This window comes from Diabrotica undecimpunctata, chromosome 1, assembly GCF_040954645.1.
Source record: "Diabrotica undecimpunctata isolate CICGRU chromosome 1, icDiaUnde3, whole genome shotgun sequence".
NCBI classification, from domain to species: domain Eukaryota; kingdom Metazoa; phylum Arthropoda; class Insecta; order Coleoptera; family Chrysomelidae; genus Diabrotica; species Diabrotica undecimpunctata.
Genome location: NC_092803.1, coordinates 42,633,915 through 42,654,532, shown reverse-complemented (window position 1 = coordinate 42,654,532; position 20,618 = coordinate 42,633,915). Strand labels below are relative to the sequence as shown.

The window sequence follows — 20,618 nt, the reverse complement described above, 5'->3', positions numbered from 1 at the left end:
CATCCAAGCCAAATGCAAAGTTACTTTTATGAAAAAACAAAAAACATCTTGGATCAACTTTGTAAATACTATCAATAAAAATACACCGCTCAACAAAATATGGAAATTTGTTAAAAAAATGGCTAACAAAAATTATCATTCAAAGACACAACCAATTTCAACAGAGCTAATAGAAGAGTTACTTGACAAGTTCGCTCCACCATACGTTCAAGACCAATTAAAACACGTATCAATATGCAATTCCAGTAAATTTAAATTACTAGAAAATCCAATAAACATCCAAGAACTGGATGCAGCTATTAAAATATCAAAATCTACTGCGCCCGGGAAAGATTATATCACTTATTCCATAATTAACCACCTTCCCGATAAGGCAAAAAATCATTTATTAAAAATATTTAATGATTGGCTTTTGAAAGGAAATTACATTGACAAAATAAAAGAAACAATTATATGTCTTTTTATCAAACCCAATAAAGAAAAAACTCTCTCATCGTCTTATCGACCCATTTCTCTATTGTCTTGTATAACAAAAACTTTCGAAAGAATTATCAAAAATCGTCTTAACTGGACAGTCGAACACTATAATCTTTTGCCAAGCACTCAATATGGATTTCCATCTGGTCTGGGAACACTAGATGCAATAAGTAACAGATATCCAACTAAATTTTTCAAAAAATAAATATTTAGCATGTTTCTTTCTAGACCTTAAAGGCGCTTACGACTGTGTTAATTTAACAGTAATGCATTCAAAGTTATGCAAACTGGGGTTGTCCACAAATTTATCCGCTAATATAGTTAATCTTTTTAGCAACCGAACTTTATATATCAGAGACCATAGTAATCAGTTATATGGTCCACGAATAACTCATACAGGATTACCACAGGGGTCTGTATTAAGCCCAATTCTCTTCAACATATTTTCGGCAAGTATACACGACATTTTTGTTGATTCCATAAAATGTATACAGTACGCCGATGATATATGTATTTACTCCGTCCGTGATTCATATGACGATTGTGTGGAGGTCCTGGAACACATCATGAAACTAGTAGATAATTGGACTAAAGACCACGAACTTACTATATGCCCAGAAAAATCTGCCATTATGATATTTACAAGACATAGGTTACGTACGCCTGATAGTCTACACCTGTCAGGATATGATATACCCGTTGTCACTGAGTATAAATATCTTGGTATAATCCTAGACCCCAAATTACTATGGTCTAAACATGTCCAATATGTAAAAAAAAGATGTGAGAAAGGCATTAATCTCCTTAAATGTGTCACTTGCAGGAAATGGGGTGCTGATCCCAAAGTTGCATTGATGTTTTACAGGACCTACGTGCGATCAATTTTGGATTACGGATCTGTGTTATACAGATCAGCAAGCAAAACACATTTACTAAAAATAGATCGTATTCAGTTTAAAAGTTTGAGATTAACCTTGGGTGCTATGAAATCAACACCATGCCCCCTGTTACTTGCTGAAAGTAATGAAATGCCATTAGAAAATCGTAGAAATTTATTAGCAACAAAATATGTATTCAAATTAAGGGCTAGAACAAGTGGCCTACTAAGTATGCTGTATGAATTATCCATACAAAATCTAGTAAACAATTATTGGAGAATAAAAAATTCACCACCATTAGCAGATGCCTTTCTGGAAACCAATGATTTACCGGTTACACTTTCAACAAATTTTATTAAACCATCTTATAAATTAGAATTTAATACCGAAAATTTCCGAAATATTCAGATTCACATCAAATAAATAACAAGCTGTTGAACTCCATATTGAGTGATTATACTAATAAAACTATAATTTACACAGATGGCTCTAAACTGAACAATGAGAAAGTAGGGTCTGCAGTCTATATTCCTTCCAAAAACAAATCACTTAAAATAAAGCTTCCTCCACATTGCTCTATTTACACTGCAGAAGCGGTAGCTATTAGGAAAGCTCTGGATTGGCTAGAGCACGCAAATTTGCAAGATGCTGTGATCATCTCAGACTCTAAGTCAATTCTTAGTGGACTTAATAATACTGAGTTAAACCATAAAAAATGTGAGCTGATATGTGACATTAAACAAAAAATGAGAAACAAAGATATAACATTTATTTGGGCAAAAAGTCACTCCGGGATAAAAGGTAATGAAATAGTAGACGAGCTCGCTAAGGATTCTACTCATTCAGGTATACAAGAACATATTTACACAGTATCAGACCTAATCAATTTTTATAATAAAAAAATAAATTTTAACTGGCAAGACAGATGGAAAATATTGGCGAATACTTCAAATAATCATTATTACAAGATCCATCTTACGTTACCATCCCTAACAGAATTACCACACATATTCCATTATAATATATCTAAACGATCAGCAGTAACTATTACAAGATTAAAAACTAGTCACGGTGCTGTTCCTGCTCACGGCTAGATTAAACATTATAGAATCAGGAAAGTGTTTATGCGATAATATTTCCCAGTGTGATGTTAATCACATCCTGTTTGGATGTATTAAAAATAAAGCACTCTCATCTACGTTTTATGAAAACCTAGTTAAAAGTAATGTGCAACTTCCAGTAAACATAACCCACCTACTGTCATTGAATCAGAAATCTATATACGAATTCATATGTAATCACTTATATGCATCCGGATATATAATATAAATTTAGTACAATCAAGTTTTTAATTGATAAACATAACATAAATCATTTAAAAATCTGTGGCAAAAGGACTAGTTTCCATGCCAAACACTATCATCATCATCATCATCATAAACATAAGTTTGTAGACTCCTGATACTGTACTGACTTCTAACTCTGTATTTGTTTTTGTGCGATTACATTGCTATCTATCGCAATTATAAAAACAAATCAGATAAAATTTGTTTAATTTTTTACGTAGAGCTCGAATCTGCAATAAAATGGAGTTTTCCATTTAAGATTTCATTGCCCCCGCACCTCCTCCAGGGTATCAGGATAAATTGTTTTTACGATTATATCGTCATCTATCAACAATTCGAGAAACATGTTTAGAATACACATTCTAAATTTGCAATAAAAAATGGTGGTTCCCGTTTAAGATTTTAAAGTTGCGTTTTGCCCCACCAGTAGTGGATGGGGCTGAGAGGTCGTGTTTAGTGTCATTCGATAGATTTTTAAAAATATTGAACATGTTTTTTTATGTTTTTCGATCTGTTGTTAGTTTTGCGAAATATTCGTTCGTCGCGAATCTTTTGGCACACCCGGTATAAGGAAGGCCGAGAGAATATATTTATGAGTCTGCTCCTTCATCATTTACCTATAGGTCAGTTAGTTCTCAGTTACTGATCTTATATGGGTTCAAATTATCTTATTATGTTCACTTTTATTATTCTTGTTTTCTTTTACCGTCAATTTCTTCTTTATATCAGAATAAAAAAAAGATAATACTCACCTAGTATGCGGAAATTCGTTGTACCAAGTTGTTACCAGATCGGCCACACTTTTCTTTTTCAAAACCGCGAACCAAGAACCCACAAAACAAGAAAGTAAACCTTTCTGCTTTACTCCATTTTGCTTCCAAAAAGTTAAAGGCACAAATAAATAGTAATAGACTGCTACACATAGAGCCACTAGTAGTAGAAGTATCAGTAACATTTTCCTTCAATTCTTTTACTTTATTGTTTCATAATATACGATAAAGTCGCGGCTCTTATAAATGCTTAAACAGAAATGATGTAAACGTAATCATTAGGATAAAAATAAGTTTCAATTGAGCGAATCAGTAGCGTACTATAATTATTTTATAATAGAAAAAAAATATTTTTGCTTGAGGTTGTCAAGGTCTTTCCACACAATACACAATATTATGAATTGTCGCAAATCTTGATCTTGGTCATCTTAACTATTGTTTTTAAGTTTATTTTTTGTTGTGATGAGTATGTTATAGTTTCAGACTGTTTATTTTATTAAAAATACCTGTTAATTGTTGAAGATCATCTTAAATGTATTTCATACACTTACTATCAATTCATGATACTATAACAAACAAGATATGCTCACTTGCCATCCTAATTTTAATCGACTTTGCGGATGACTTCATAGCGAGACAAACCCAGGGGACTTGTGTGTATTGTGTATCTTATTTTAACGATGCATCATATGGTAAGTATATCTCATTGCCATATCTTGCACTAAGAATTCATAACTAGTTACTTTATGTGAAAACGTGGTTTGAAAATTAATAAGTAATTTGTAAAATTAATTAAAGAAATATATGAATCTACGATTTGATTGTGTGTATTACAAATATAATAAATAATGCTACAAAACATAAATTAAATATAAAAGGCCGGTAAAATGTGAAGAATATGAAACATTATAACACAAACAAAATAAAAGTGTGTCATACTTCAGACTTTATGAATATCATTTAGACATTTATTTTACAATCTTCGTGATTTTTCTCTTACGGATATTGTACATAATTATCTTTAATATTTTTATTTAGAATTCGTGTTTTAAAATACATTTAACATCTTAAAAAAGTAATTTTACATCTTCGCTAACATTTACTTATTTTGCAGCTTCTATTAAGTTTTTTAAAAGATTTTTAGTTATTTTTAACGTGTTGCATTATAACTACGAAAAATATGTTCCAGTTCACTACATTTAGCTACAAATTCCAGTGTTGGTTTAAGTAAACCACCCTCAGAAACGTGGTTTACACAAGAAACGATTTATCGTTAGCGTTCGGAATATATCCAAGTATTTCTTTTTTTTTTGTAACTTAAATGCAATGGAACCGGCTAAATTTTCCAATCCATCCCATTCCAGGTCTTTTATATTCGAATTAATAAAATCTTGATGACTGTCAAATAAAAAGATCTCACAATTAATTATACTATTAGTAGTAATATTTGCAGACTCTGACTCTACGTTTGCAGATGTTGAAATAATTTCATCATTTCTATCCATTATGATATAATTTCTTAATCTATATTTAAACTCCATAGCAGTTGGATGATCATGTAGACCACCAATTGCTCTTAAAATTGAAAATAGGCATTCTAGAGGGTCCTGTTTAAGAGTGTAAGGTAATATATATTTTACATTAAAGTCATTTTTTAAGTCAACAAAAAGTTGTTTTAAAGATCGTATAGAAATAATTATACCTCGCTGAAATGGAAGTAAAGAGTTAGATCCAATTTTTCTTACAGCTCATATTGTCTTCTCCATTTTATTTAAAATTTCATTTTGCTCTTTCAAAGCCAACCCATATGCTTTTATATTACTTCTAAAGTCACTGTGGGGCACTATAGAGTTAAAAATAACAGTTTTGAAGACGTCAGAGCACTCAAACCAGTTGTAATGGTTTTTATACAAACCTAAAATTTCTCATCTAGCAATGCCTCGAGAAACTATGTGTGAAAATAATTTAGTGGCAAATTTAAGTTTTTGGCGTTCAGTACCTTTGACAGTCAAAAAATCTTTATTTATTTTGTGAGCAATATTTAAATCTAGTTTTTCAGTGTTATTAAGTAACTCTAAAACTGGATATGAATTAATTATTAGGCCATGTAATGAAAAACCAGAGTCAAGAAAATGATTCCATAAGTATTTGCCGAGAAACTAATAAGATCACAAGATCGCTAACAGTAGAATATTAAGTGGTTGCAAAAGTTTTCTGTAGTAATCTTGTAAAAAAATGTAATGACAGTTACCACAAAAAGCTTATACACTAACTGGAGACATTCGGCAAATGGGAACCCATTGTAAACCGACGAACTATCACGTGAAGAAGCAGTGTCCTTGAAGTCCAAACATGACAACATCAAGGCGAGTTACTAAACATTGAAGCGGTAAATTTAAAGATATGATATAGTAAGGAGAAACCCTTGTCTGTACGAACCATTATATGAAAGAAACAGATGTTTGGAAACACCATTTTACTTTCAGTGAATGGCTCGAAGAAAACAAACAACCAAGTGAGGTCGATCCTTTCATATCATAATATAAGTGTCTAAGTTCTAGCTGGTTAGCCAGCAACAGGTACAGATTTAATTCAACTTCCACAGTTCAACCTTTGACTGACTTTGGTCTAATGTCTTAAGCTTCTTAGCATTTTATACCATTGACTGCATTGTCTTTTTGAGGTATTATGTTTGTATTAACCTCTCTATGGATGTTTGGCTTTTCTTATTATTCTTTTTAGATGAACTGATGATGCTTTCTGATTAGATAGCGAAACGTCTTCAAATAAATATATGAAGTAGCCACCTTCTTTGTCTTTTTCTCCACCTTTTGACCGAAAAACCCACCACTCTTTGAGTGATCCTTAATTTTATATATATATATATATATATATATATATATATATATATATATATATATATATACAATAATCTGCCTTTATATATGTTACAGGTACAAAACAACTAATAGGGAAACAAATTCTAGCAACGAAACTTCAGAAGAAGGAGGATCGTCCCTCACAAATTTTTTTCAGAGGATGGAGTAGTTATAGTACAATGACCGCCAGAGTCCAGTATATTCGATCACGCGAATTCAGTAAGAACTACCGCCTATCAGCACCGAACATTCCGGAACCTTGCAACATCAATTGCAACGTACTAGAACAGCTAATTCAGCAAGTGTAATTATTACAAATAAAGCATTGTAAAACCATCTTTTTTAGTCTGGTATATTTGTATTTGTAGTCTGAATATTATATTTTAATTCTTATTATTCTCATGTTTCTTCATATCACTTTTTTTTTTATTTTAAATAATGAATTAGCCTGGTTTGGTTGAATTGGCTGCTCGTGTTGCGTAATCGGAATCTTTTAAATCTGTAGGGGGTACACTTTTCTATAATGTCGAAATAATTAAAACAGGCCAAATACTGCAATAAAAAATTATTTATTTTAATATTATACCATAAAATTACAAAAACTTAATTTCGCTTAGTTAAAAAAAAACTATGAGGTTTACTTAGAAGAAACACGTTTGATCACGACATTGCTGCATATTTTGTTATGAAATTCATCGTCATACGGATACAATTCTTCAGAGGTTCAGAGTATTATTCTTGCAGATTGAGAAAATCTAACAAATTTAATACTTAACAAAAATTTTGAGATCTGAACCTACAAATAGGTACCTCACCATTAGCTACATTATATTAACATGTCGACATTTAAGATTTTGTCGTATTTCGAAAGTTATTAAGTCACTTATTTATATATCCTTCTTCTACTCTCATCTCACTATCTGTATTGTATGTGATTTTGCCTTTATTTCATCTTTTGAGCTGCTTCGGTACTTTGTTTATTTTTGTTTCCATCTTCTTTTAACCCACATACTACTACTGGCCTTTTAAAAGGCAATCGATCTATTTTCAATATATAGATAACTTAAACTTACCGTTGATAGATGGCGCCTGTGGGATTTAATGTCAAACATATGGATTAAGATATTTCATCAGTCGCTCTCTTTAAAAGTTTGTTTACGTTTGCCGTTTGCATTGTTTTGTTTTTTGTTTTAATTAAATATGAATATTGCTAATTTGAGATAAGTTTTTTTTTAATTACAGAACAAATTGGGTCCTTTTACATGATTTGCTAGTCATTACTTTACTTACTTGTAATTATAGTGGAAATATTTTTTTGAGTTTTTTGTTACTTTCTTGTGTATGACCATATCTGTTTTTTATTTTAAAAGGACAGCAGTAATAAGTACTACAAAATGGTTCATTTTTTAGGCAAGTCTCAAGTTCTGCAAATAATTGCAAATAATTGCAGAACTTGAGACAGATGAGATTCCAACGCCTCCTGATGGTATAATTATTTTTCCTCCAGACAATGCAAATGACAATATAATAGATTGCAATTCAGAAAACGATAAAGTCATAACGATAGATCGTTTACCAGGAAGCCAGTTGAGAAATGTTGTGGAGGTTATTTTCGACAATCAAGATCAGCGTGCAAAAGAATCGGATTTCGATGACGACGACATACCTCTTACCACACTACGCAAACAAGAAACAAACCTTCGATTATTTTCGAAAAAGGTAATCTGTACCAGCATTCTAAAGATATATACTGGAGTCTAGAAATCGGGCCTAAATAAAATCACACATTATTACAGCTCTTCAGGCTATTTAAACTTGACTAGGGATGTTACAGATAATGAAATTAGGTATTTTGTGGGTGTGGTTATTTTAAGTGGCCACTTGGTGTTACCAAAAAGGTATATGACATATATAATCTGAAGGAAAAACTACTTCATTTAAATTTATCAACAAATATGTATTAATTAATTAATTAACAAAGTTAACATCATTTTAAGGGTTTTTACCCACATATTTATTGGCTTCACTCACGTGTACCTGGTAACTGCACTGATGATGGACTTATTAGTCCGAAAACGTTCAATGATGTAACACGAAAGGGCAATTTTAGAATATATATATATATATATATATATATATATATATATATATAATATATATATATATATATATATATATAGAAAGCCAAAAAAAATATAAAGAAAAAAAACCACATGAAAAATAAACTAAAAGACAGAGAAACCTATCGCATAAAAGTCTAGACATATAGACATATTTACCAATATTTGATATAACCAAAGAATATATATATATATATATATATATATATATATATATATATATATATATATATATATATATATATATATATATATATACCAATATTACCAATATTACCAATATTTGATATAACCAAGGAAAATATATATATATATATATATATATATATATATATATATTCCTTGGTTATATCAAATATTGGTAAATATGTCTAGACTTTTATGCGATAGGTTTCTCTGTCTTTTAGTTTATTTTTCATGTGGTTTTTTTTCTTTATATTTTTTTGGCTTTCTCTTCTGTTATTTGTGTTATTTATTTCTGTTCTTTCTTCCTTTAGCCGTAACTTAGTTTTTATCTCTATATTATTTTTAATATTCTAAATCAACAATTATTTTGCTCTTTTGTGATTTTTACTTTCTAATTCTGTTTTATTGTATTACAACTGTTTAATATTTTTATAATGTTTCTCCATCTGGTCTTTGTTAGTTTTCATGTTTTTCTCCCTTGTTCTGTTTTGATTTTTTTGGGCCGATTTCATCGTTTTAATGTCTGCTATTATTAAGTAATTCTACCGTGTCAATACCAATTGAAATTATTTCTGAAACGACTGACACATTTGCAAAAAAAAGATATTTGTTTGTTCAGACTTCAGTTTTTAGTGTCTTAGTATTTATATAGCTGTGTTTCTATTAAATAAACTTTGTACAATATATAGTAAATAATAAAAATCTTAGCCTATCGTTATTATGTAAAAGATCATTGTTATTCGTTTCTCCTCTTCAATCCCAGCCAGATACTTTTATCAGGTTTCATGTTAAATGTCTTTGGCGAAAGGCTTACCGACATCAGTGTCTTTTTCGTTGGGATAATTTCAAAATGTTGCAATATATAGAAGCACAGTATCTTGGTCTCCATAAGTGCAAATCTGGACCCTATACAGTTCCTTGGTCCGATACCGAAAGGTATATAACTGCCTTGGATAATGGCTGATTTGTTATCTTCGTTAAACCGCTCTGGGTCGAATTTTTCTGGTTCAGGATAGTACTTAGCATCGTGATGGATGGCGTAGATTGGGATCCAGACCACTGTGCCGACTTCTAGAGATATCGGACTCTCGTGAGCAGTAGTGGGTTCGATGGTGTAGGGTTTATGGCAGATTCGATCTACAATGACGTTGATGGGCCATTTCCTTAAAGTTTCTAAAACATAAAACAAAATAATATTATAATTAACACAATGTGGTTCGGAAATATTGATAATGGTAACACAGATGGAAACCATCTACTCATCTTCAAATGAAAGATCTTAAAAAGAATATTTGATGCATTCTGTAAAAACAGCATCTGTAGAAATCGCAGATAGATTGATATAGGATATAATTCGTAAAAATAAGTAGACTAAGATGGACAGGACACCAGTAAAGATAGAATGAACCCTTCTCTCATAAATGACCCAATATTATCCATGTAAAATGGAAGTAGGAAAAAGACGAGACTAAAGTGACAGGACTGTACCAAAAAGTCAACATTTTTTAATTTTAAATGAAATATTGGAAACAAATACTTGCCTGATACAACCATATCCATATACTTCATTTTGAACAAAGCTTCGTAAGTAACTCTCCCATCACATTTTTTCAGCGTTTGTTCGACTTCATTTCTCAGTTTTTTTTGTATATCTGGATGTAACGCCAGTTCGTAGAATAAATATGTCAACAGCAGTGTGACACTATCAAATCCAGCGAAGTAGAAAACAATGGCTTGGGCTATTATGTCCTCGTCGGAGATATTCCAGTCAATATCACCTGCAAAAAAATTAAAAGTAAGTATTATATTATACGGAATGTTTATTAATACATGTTTTCCGTCTTATAAGCTATGGTCTGGAATTATTGCTTCTTTCTAGTATTTCACGTGTAACTGCAATTATTATGATTAAAGGCGCTGTAACAACGGTGTCTTCCAGTAACTATTATAACTTCAAGCGAAACTTATTAAGTAATAAATAACTCCCTATCATGGTGTCTAAACCTAGAAATAAATGTATCATTACACGACATCGGCCGTGGAAGCCTAGAATTCGTGACATTTAAAGTATGTTATAGCATGAACTTACTTTTTCTCAGGGAATTTTATGGTTTTTACAAGAAATTTATAAACATGGTTAATATGTGTGTTTCTCATGGTTAATATGTATCGAAGGTTAAACTCTCCCTTAAAAACTAAAAAAAAAAAAACGAAAACTAATACATCGAAAGAGTATAAACGAATTGATACTCGTAAAGAATAATGAAATAACTGAATTATTTCACAGTCGCAACACAATAAACAAAATCCATTCATGAGTGCCAATATCCAGAACTAATAGTGAAGAAAATGACATATTTTAAAGTTTAAACATAAAGATGAACAGTTACAAATGATCGGCTGTAACATAAAATAGTTGTATTAAAGTGTTTAAGCAGAACAGTTTAAAAAAGTGTAATAGATAAAAGAGTAACTAGGTAAGACTAACATTTGAGTGCAGATTACGAGAAAAAAAAAGAAGAAATAAATCAAAAACGGCCTACACATGTCATGACAAAACCACCCAACAGTCGTGACCGACAAAATTGGGTCTGATGATTGGTATGTCTGCAAGCTTGTTGACCGACAAAAAAGGTTGTACCCGACGGTCGAGACGACCAATTTGGTTGTACAACCGTGACATCCAGACAGCCGACTTCTCCGTTACCCAAGCTGTCGAGTCGGGACGTGACAACTTTTCTTGTCGGTCAACAGGCCTACACACACTGAAAAGAACAGCACGAAATATGAAAAGAACTAAGTAGCTCTAATTATTATCAAATTTAACAGAAAAAATATTTTCACGCGTTACGCACAAATCGCTTACCTCAGAATGGTGTTCTGTAGGACTTAGGTAATTCACGTAGACTTGAGGAGTGATATTTAATGCGTCACTGTTCAATTTTCTTGGTAATTTGGAAAATGAGTGCTAGATACTTCCATGAAAGTACCAAAAAGCTCGTTGCGGACGGTACCGTCGTGTGACTATCATGAAAGTTAAAAATAAAACTGCGTAGTAGCATGATCTCTTCCCCGAAAACTACGTCTAGTTAAATGCTACATTTTTCCGATCTTACTGTATGGTGTGGAGGCCTGGACGCTGACGGAGACGCTCACGAGAAAACTAGAAGCATTCGAAATGTGGGTGTACCGACGCATTCTTCGTATATCCTGGACCGAACATATCACCAACATAGAGGTAATCCAAAGAATCGGAAAGGAGAAAGAAATCGTGAATACAATTAAACAAAGAAAGCTTGAATATCTAGGCCACATATTGAGAAACGATAAGTACCGTCTACTGCAATTGATTGTCCAGGGAAAAATAGACAGTAAGCGGGGGCCAGGCAGGAGAAGACACTCGTAGCTCCAAAATCTGAAGAAGTGGTTCGGGCTCACATCGGTCGAACTATTCAGAAGCGCCGCAAACAAGATCAGAATTGCCATGTTAATAGCCAACGTTCGCAACGGACAGGGCACTTGAAGAAGAAGAAGAAGCAGCATGATACTATACCAAATATGTTTGATATAGTATCATGGCATAGTAGTACCTTCTTAGGCATCTCAAGTTTGCTTACTAAGCATGCCCTTGGATATTTTAGCGACTTATGAAATACAAACAATATTAATGTTTGTATTTTGAGAACGATATCAGAAGTGGAGATTGAAACGTCAATAAACTTATTTTAACCTTTAATTCGGTTCTAGCTTGCGTGGGGGAGGAGCTCTGAACTGAGTAGGGGCTTTTCAGTACTTTACGAAAGACGGACTGGGCGGGAGAAGTCCTCAACCCCAATACGGCGCATCCCAATGACTGATAGGGAACGTTCCTGTAGATATGCAGGACAGGTGCGAATAAAGTCCAACCAAATAAGTACCCGCTGATCAACTGAGGGCATGACAGAGGAAAGCAGCTATGTCATTATAGCGCTGGGGCTATATGATACATACAGGTCTAATGTAAATTACTCATAGTAATTCGGTGAAGCAATCCGGCTTCACCAAATGGTGTGAAATGGGTACCCAGGCAATATCTGCGAAATGGGATACTAACGGATTAAACTTAACATTACGTATAAAACACCGCATCGCAACATGGAATGTTAGGGGGGTGCTACAGCCAGGTATATTATATATATATATATATATATTAAAATATAAACTGATCAAGGAGAAAATAGATATCTGTGGGATACCTGAGACATACTGAAAATCCAAGGACATTGGGAGGCCACTCACTACAAAGTTTTCAAATCAGGAGCTAACAAATCAGAACACAAATTCAAAAACGTTCGGCAAAATATGTACTTGAATACCTTACAGTAAATGATGGAATAATAAAAATATCTCTAAACGCTAAATAAGCCAAAATGCATAATATACAGGTATACATGCCAACATCCGAAGTGGCAGAAGATATAGTAGAAGAAACATACCACCTGATACATGAAACCATCTCTAACATTTCTAAAAAAGAACCAATGATGATAATAGGAGATTGGAATGCAAAAATAGGTAAAACTTAAATAGATTACTATTTGAAAGGAACGATAGGCGAGCATGAATTAGGCTAGCGAAATGAACGAGGTGAACGGCTCCTTCAATTTGCCATCGATATGGATCTTAGTATAGTAAACCCATATTTAAAAATCATCCGCGGAGATTATCAACATGGTCTTTGCCTGGAGGACGATACAAGAACCAAATAGATTATATTCTTGTCATTAATCGATGGAAGAGCTCAGTAATCAATGTGAACACAAAACCAGCTGCAGACTGTGGTTCCGACCACAAAATGTTATAAGCAGAATTTCGCATTAAGTTACACAGTAAAACAATCACAAATAAAAGACAAATGTTGATTCCAAAACATTACCATTAGCAGAAGCTGACCTACCAGTGACTACCAGAGACCCTAACAAAACGAGAGAATACACAAAGAAATGGATCACTGAAGCCATCAACAATACTAATCCCGAAGACAAAACAGCTAGGAAAAAACATTGGATGACTGAAGAGGCCCTCAATCTTGTGAAAGAAAGACGAAAACGGAACGGCACATCAAATTCAAAACAAAAAGAAATAGAGCTATGCACCATAAATAAAACTATAAAACACTTGTGCAGAAGGGACAAAAATAATTATATTAAAAACATATGTGTACAATTGGCATTTGTGTCATTCAATAAACTACATTGCCACTGTTACATTTCCCTTGTCACTCTTAACAATGTAAATCTCTGGATGTGATTTTAAAAATTGTTTGCACTCATTGTATATATTGTTCAAAAAATGTCCTTCTTTACTTGTTTTGTGTATAAAGTTAGTGATAACATTAGTGCTTTGAGATCTCATGATGTCCTTCTTCGAATGTTGTTTACTCTATACCGTGTACCAACTGTAACAACGTATATATCGGAGAATCATCTCGTAATTTCCACAGTAGGGTGATTTCATAAAATAAATGCGTGTGCACAGAACATGCATTAACTTTGAAACATGAGTTTACTTTCGAAGATTCCTGCATTTTGGCAAAAGAAAAAAACCATTCAAAACGTGTTTTCTTGGAAATGTGTTTCATAAAATCTAGTACGTTTTGCATTAAAAAAAGTCTGCCATAGATAAACTGAGCAAAATTTATAGTTATTTACTGCAAAAACATCAAAAATAAAATAAGTATTTACTTATATATACATATATATATATATATATATATATATATATATATATATATATATATATATATATATATATATATATATATATATATATATATATATATATATATATATATATATATATATATATCACTTCAAAATACACCTGTGTGCATAACAGGTTGCATACCATTAAGACAGGTTTAAAAATTAAAAGTTACCCAGTATGGGTCTCTTGGTTTTTTGAAAGGAAATACAATATTAAGAACACCTAATTACATTTTAATCTTATTGTTTTTTTCTGTTCTCTATGTATTAGAGTTAAAACACACCATCAAAAGATGTCATAGAATTAACAAAAATTTGTACTATCCTTACCAAAATTTTAGAATATATTTTTTCCATTATTTTATGTTTGTGTTATTAATGTTTAGGGTCAAAGCTTAATATAAATAATCTCAACGACTAGTCAGTTGCACTGACGAATTGTGATATTTTGTAAATATTTACATATTTTTTTTATCTATATTACAGCGTCTTGAAAAAGGAATAAAACAATTCCGAAAGCTAGACAAAAGTCAAAAGAGTGTTTCTTTAACATCCCGGTCCACCTTCTGACTGCAGCCCTAATAAACTGGTTGTTTATATCGACAGTTGCTAATATCCAGTATTTCTTCGACGTTTCGGCACCCATTTTGGAGCCATTATCAAGAGTGATACGGTTCGGTTCGAGTTCGGGGTCTCAATCTGCCTACTCCCCTCACTCGAAACGCACCAGTATCGTGTTCTATATTGCAAGAATTGTCTCTTGGCACTGAGGTCTTAATCTGCCTACTCCTCAGTGTCGAGTGACAACCGGTCTTACCCTGTGTGGCTGCTTTTATACTCGCTGTATGCGCGGGAACGGTATGCGCTGACGTGGTCTGAACTGACGTGGCCTGAGCGGTGTGGGTGGGAGGTCGCTGAAGCAGGGGTCGCCATGTTGCCGGCAATCGTTTCGCGTCATTGCGCGTGTTCAAGCTGTTAGGCCGTTTTTCGATTTCGATAGCTTCACGAATGATTCTCGCTTTTAATGAGCGGATGGGAGCGATGGTTTTTGCTTTTTCGAAATCTATTTTGTGGCCTGTCTGAATATGATGTTGGGCTAGGGCTGAAGTGGTATCGGAATGTTTGACTGATAGAGAATGTTCGTAAATACGGTTATGGATTCGTTGGTTTGTCTGTCCTACGTATGTACGTGGGCAACTGGAACAAGGTATCTCGTAGACACCATGGTCTTCATTGGGGATTTGGTCTTTTACGGATCTGACGAGATGGACAATTTGGAGTGAGTGGTGAAGATGGTTTTGATATTAAGAGGGATAGGAGTTCTACTGATCTTGTCAGTGACACCTTTAATGAAAGGTAGAAAGATTTTGGGTTGATCCGGCGGCAAGGTTTCTTTTTTGGATGGAATGGGGTTTAGAAGTTTTTGAATGCTTCTATTGATTTGGGTTTTGTGGTAGCCGTTTTGTAGGAGTGTTTGTCTTATTGAATTGATTTCGGATGACCTGTGATTGTTGTCGCTAAGTCTTATGGAACGGGAAATAAGAGTGTTGATGACTGAATTAAGTTGGGTGGGGTGATGATGTGACTGGGCATTGAGATAGCGGTTTGTATGAGTGGGTTTCCGGTACACGAAATAGGAAAAACTGTGAGGTAGATTTTTAGACAGGCTATTCAGACAGGCCACAAAATAGATTTCGAAAAAGCAAAAACCATCGCTCCCATCCGCTCATTAAAAGCGAGAATCATTCGTGAAGCTATCGAAATCGAAAAACGGCCTAACAGCTTGAACACGCGCGATGACGCGAAACGATTGCCGGCAACATGGCGACCCCTGCTTCAGCGACCTCCCGCCCACACCGCTCAGGCCACGTCAGTTCAGACCACGTCATCGCATACCGTTCCCGCGCATACAGCGAGTATAAAAGCAGCCACACAGGGTAAGACCGGTTGTCACTCGACACTGAGGATTAGGCAGATTGAGACCTCAGTGCCGAGAGACAGTTCTTGCAATATAGAACTAGATACTGGTGCGTTTCGAGTGAGGGGAGTAGGCAGATTGAGACCCCGAACACGAACCGAACCGTATCACTCTTGATAATGGCTCCAAAATGGGTGCCGAAACGTCGAGTTTTAAATTCTCAACGCGGTTCTTCCCGAGAACTCAGTAATTTTCATTTATCTGACCGCGGAAACTTATCCGAACATATATATATATATATATATATATATATATATATATATATATATATATATATATATATATATATATATATATATATATATATATAGTGAACATATTATGTGTCAAGTTTTTGAGGAATGGTAAGGTGGAGCAAAGATAGGAGAAAGAAAAATCGAAAACCTATGTTATACTGGTGACACTGTTATATTGGCGTTATCATAAGAAGAATTGGAACAAACTATAAATAGGCTAGGCACGGGGAGTACGGAACATAGTGCGAAAATAAATATGCAGAAAACCAAAGTGATGATCATCGATAGAATCAGAAACAACCAAGCAGAGATAAGAAACATGGCAGGTTACGAAATGGCCAGGCAATTTAATTACTTAGGCTTCGTTATTACTAACAGTGGAGGATGCGAAAATGAGATCCGTCGACGCATCACAATAGCCAGATCGGCAACAGCCAATCTCCCAAAAATTTGGAAGAACACTGACATCACCAAAAACACAAAATTACGCCTTGTTTGAGCATTGATATTTCCTATCGCCACATATGCTTTAGAAACTTGGACAATAAAAAAGCCAATTCAAAGCGTATTATGGCATTTGAAATGTGGGGCTACCATAGAATGTTGCGCATCAGCATCACACATCATTCAATCTTCGCTTATCCACTGCTAGACATAGATCTCTCTCATAATTTTCCATCTATTTCGATCTTGTGCCTCTTGCATCCAATTCCTATGACAACGTTTTAGATCGTCAGTCCAACGTGTTGGTTGACAAAGGACATGACTGGTTACTCATTCTCCGGAGCAAAACAACACGCATAGGAAAGAGATAATTGGACAGAAATAGTAAAACAAATTACATGACGCCACTATATCCTTATGAAAGAGAAAGGATAGAGGAAGAACCTTCAATTGTGGCTTATTTATATTAAAATAGTAATTAAAATATATAAATACAGATTCCCGAATACACACACTAACCGTTATGCCCAACCTTGTCGGGTCCAACGTTGTCGGTCACGATAGTTGGATGGTCTTGTCGGGACATGTGAAGGGGGTTTAAAACGCTTAAATTCTACAAAGTATATTAGTATATAATTAGTGATTAAAGTTAATATAGAATACTACATTATTATGAAATATTTTTTGCGTACCTCCATTAGTCTGTAATTTGTTTGCTTCATCTCTTGCTTCCATTAAAAGGTGAATCATATCGTGCCTTATTATACCTTTTTCTTTTCTTAATTTTATGGTTTTTTCTATAATAGAGTGATAGTATTTGCTTTCTTCGTCTGATACTATTTTTAAGTTAAGAAGCTACAAAAAATAAATTTATATAAATGTGTAAAATACGAGCAACTTTAACAAAACGAAAACATTCCTGGCACTCTAATTCAACACGTATTACAGGTAAGATGGGATACAATTTGGAATATGAAAACACAAGGAACTTAAATTATATAGAAACAAAAAAAGAGAATTTTTTTAGACGATTCACATTTGTATAAGTGAACCTTCCCTCAACATAAAGTATGACATCCAAAATTTTCTGCTTCACTTCACAAGGATTAGGCTTTGCATGTTCGGTCTTCCAACTATTATATTTATTTGATTGCGAATAGCCGCATTTATTATTAAATATTTTCAAAGCACGTGGTGTTCGTGTGTATTAAGGTATAAAAAAAATGCTTATTAAAAGCTTAAAACTTTTATTTTAAAGAAGATCTTTTCGGAATTGAATCATTCCATTATCAGTTTACTAAAAGAGAGAGTAAAAATACCAATATTAAAAAACACGTAAGTTAAAATTTAAATATATAGAAACAACACGTTGGTTTTTTACTATTTACATAAAAAAATGTTACAAACATTGTATGGCCACAGAAAAACATTGGAACGACATCAGTATTAAAAAACAATCCTCATGGTATTTACAAAGGTAAATGCAATAAACTGTTAACTTCAATTTCAGTGATTTTTTTAATACTGATATCTTTCCAATGTTTTTCTGTGGCCATACAATGTTTATAACAACTTTTTATGTAGGGGAAGGTGAGGTAAAATGGGATACTTGGATAAAACGGGATAGTGCCTCTAGCGGCCTACCAATGACGTCAGCGGTGAAAAATACTTAAAACATTCGTCTAATGCGCCTTGGCTTGTAGTTCGAACGCGCCGTAGTTTAAACACCCGACCTCGTGCTCAGACCAAAATATGTGTTTTGACAGGTGCCTGATGTAATTTTTGGGTCCCACGTTTTAAGCTGTAACTTTTGTTTTAAACAAGTTTTTGAAATAAATTTTGAACTCAGATGATGTGTAGTGCCCTGTTCATAATGTGAATAAGTTTTTTGAGTAAACCAACTCTTATAATTTGCATACAAGGTAAGTTTTTTTTTAACAGCATGTGGGGTAAAACGGGAAATAACCGGGTGGGGTAAAACGGGAAATAACCGGGTGGGGTAAAATGGGATACCCCGTTTTACCCCTTATGTGAAAATTCCATACTTAAAACACTTTTAAAAGCAAAAAATATTCAAGTTTCTTTAGGGTAATATAAGAATAAACTTAAGAGAATTGCTTTTGTTTCAGATGCCTAGAAATTACCAACGAAAGACTGAGCGTCAAAAATGGTGTGAAAAATCTATGGCCAGCGCTCTGGAAGCATTAGAAAAAGGAACTTGTGGATTTCTAAAAGCATCCAAAAATATGGTGTTCCAAAATCAACATTGAAAAGAAGGTTTAAAGCAAGAAATAAATCCGCAACAGGTCATTCTAAATTACTTGGGAGCCGACTGCCTACATTTCCTCTAGAGTTGGAGCAGCAATTGGTAACATATGCAAAGAATATGGAAACTATGATGTTCGGTCTTACAACTCGTTCCATATGTGGCTTGGCATATCAGATGGCAGAGAAAAACAACATCAAACATCATTTCAATAAAAACGCCAAGTTGGCTGGGTGGGAATGGCTTCGCACTTTTTTGAAATGGAATAAACTTTCGCTCCGTTTGCCTGAAGCAACATCAACTGCACGTGCTCGAGGCTTTAAAAAGGAAGCAGTTTCATAATTTTTTGACATTTTGGAGCCTCTTCAAGAAAAAATGAACTTTCCACCCTCCCGTATTTTTAACGTTGACGAAACCGGGAATACAACAGTTCAAGGTCGTCCATCAAAAGTAATTGCTGTCAAGGGTAGAAAACAGGTCGGCACCCTAATATCTGCAGAACGAGGGGAGCTTTCTACTGCTGTAATCTGCATGAGTGCCAGTGAAATATTTGTTCCTCCTATGATCATAATTCCCAGAGTTCGTATGAAGCCGCAGTTCTCAGAGGGTGCACCGCCAGGAACCTTAGTCGTTACTGATAAATCTGGTTGTATGCAGCTTAACTTGTTTAAACAATGGTTTGACCATTTTCTTTATCACACTTAATCATTAAAAGAAAACCCATCTCTCTTAATCTTGGATGGCCATAAAACCCATACACAAAATATTGCTATTATTGATAAAGCACATGAAAATGGAGTGACAATAATTTGCCTGCCTCCTCATACGAGCCATAGGATGCAGTCATTGGGTGTTTCCTTAATGTATCCGTTAAGTACATTTTATATGCAAGAAATAGAAGTGTGGCTGAGACATCATCCAGGGCGATGTGTAACTATCTCAGAGGTACCTCACCCATTTGGAAAAGCTTACCTACGAGCATCTACTCCATTAAATGCCATTAATGGTTTCCAAAAAACAGGAATTTTCCCACTGAATCGTACTGTTTTTACCGAAGAGATGTTCGCTGCAGCTTTGCCTACTGATCATGAGCCAAATATTGAAGAAAACATATCCATCTCCGAAAAAAGTCAATACAAAAATGACCAGCCTGTCGAAGAACAAGTTACTCCAGAACGACAAAATAATTATTCTTCTAAAGATTTGCTTATGGACATGCCCTCAACAAGCACAGCTTTAGGTCTATTTTCTCCGGAACAAGTTGTTCCCTATCCAAAAGCACCGCAAAAATAAA

At 33.9% G+C, this 20,618-nt stretch overlaps 2 protein-coding genes across 4 annotated transcripts in view; both read right to left on the bottom strand.

Annotated features, from left to right (window-relative positions):
* Window positions 1–3,806, bottom strand: part of LOC140442136 (uncharacterized) — an 86,209-nt gene extending 82,403 nt beyond the window's left edge. Inside the window, exon 1 of the mRNA XM_072533227.1 lies at window positions 3,454–3,806. Coding sequence (XP_072389328.1) covers window positions 3,454–3,656 — 203 coding nt within the window. The 5' untranslated portion in view covers window positions 3,657–3,806. The remainder of the gene's footprint in view (window positions 1–3,453) is intronic.
* Window positions 3,807–8,811: 5,005 nt separating this feature from the next.
* The window catches only part of LOC140448700 (cytochrome P450 9e2-like), a 63,451-nt gene continuing 51,644 nt past the window's right edge, over window positions 8,812–20,618 (bottom strand). For all 3 annotated transcript variants that reach the window (XM_072541813.1, XM_072541819.1, XM_072541823.1), the window contains exons 5-7: window positions 17,751–17,913; window positions 10,198–10,434; window positions 8,812–9,829 (exon numbers count right to left, since the gene is read on the bottom strand). In XM_072541813.1, the coding sequence (XP_072397914.1) occupies window positions 9,393–9,829; window positions 10,198–10,434; window positions 17,751–17,913 (837 nt within the window). In that variant the 3' untranslated portion in view covers window positions 8,812–9,392. The remainder of the gene's footprint in view (window positions 9,830–10,197; window positions 10,435–17,750; window positions 17,914–20,618) is intronic.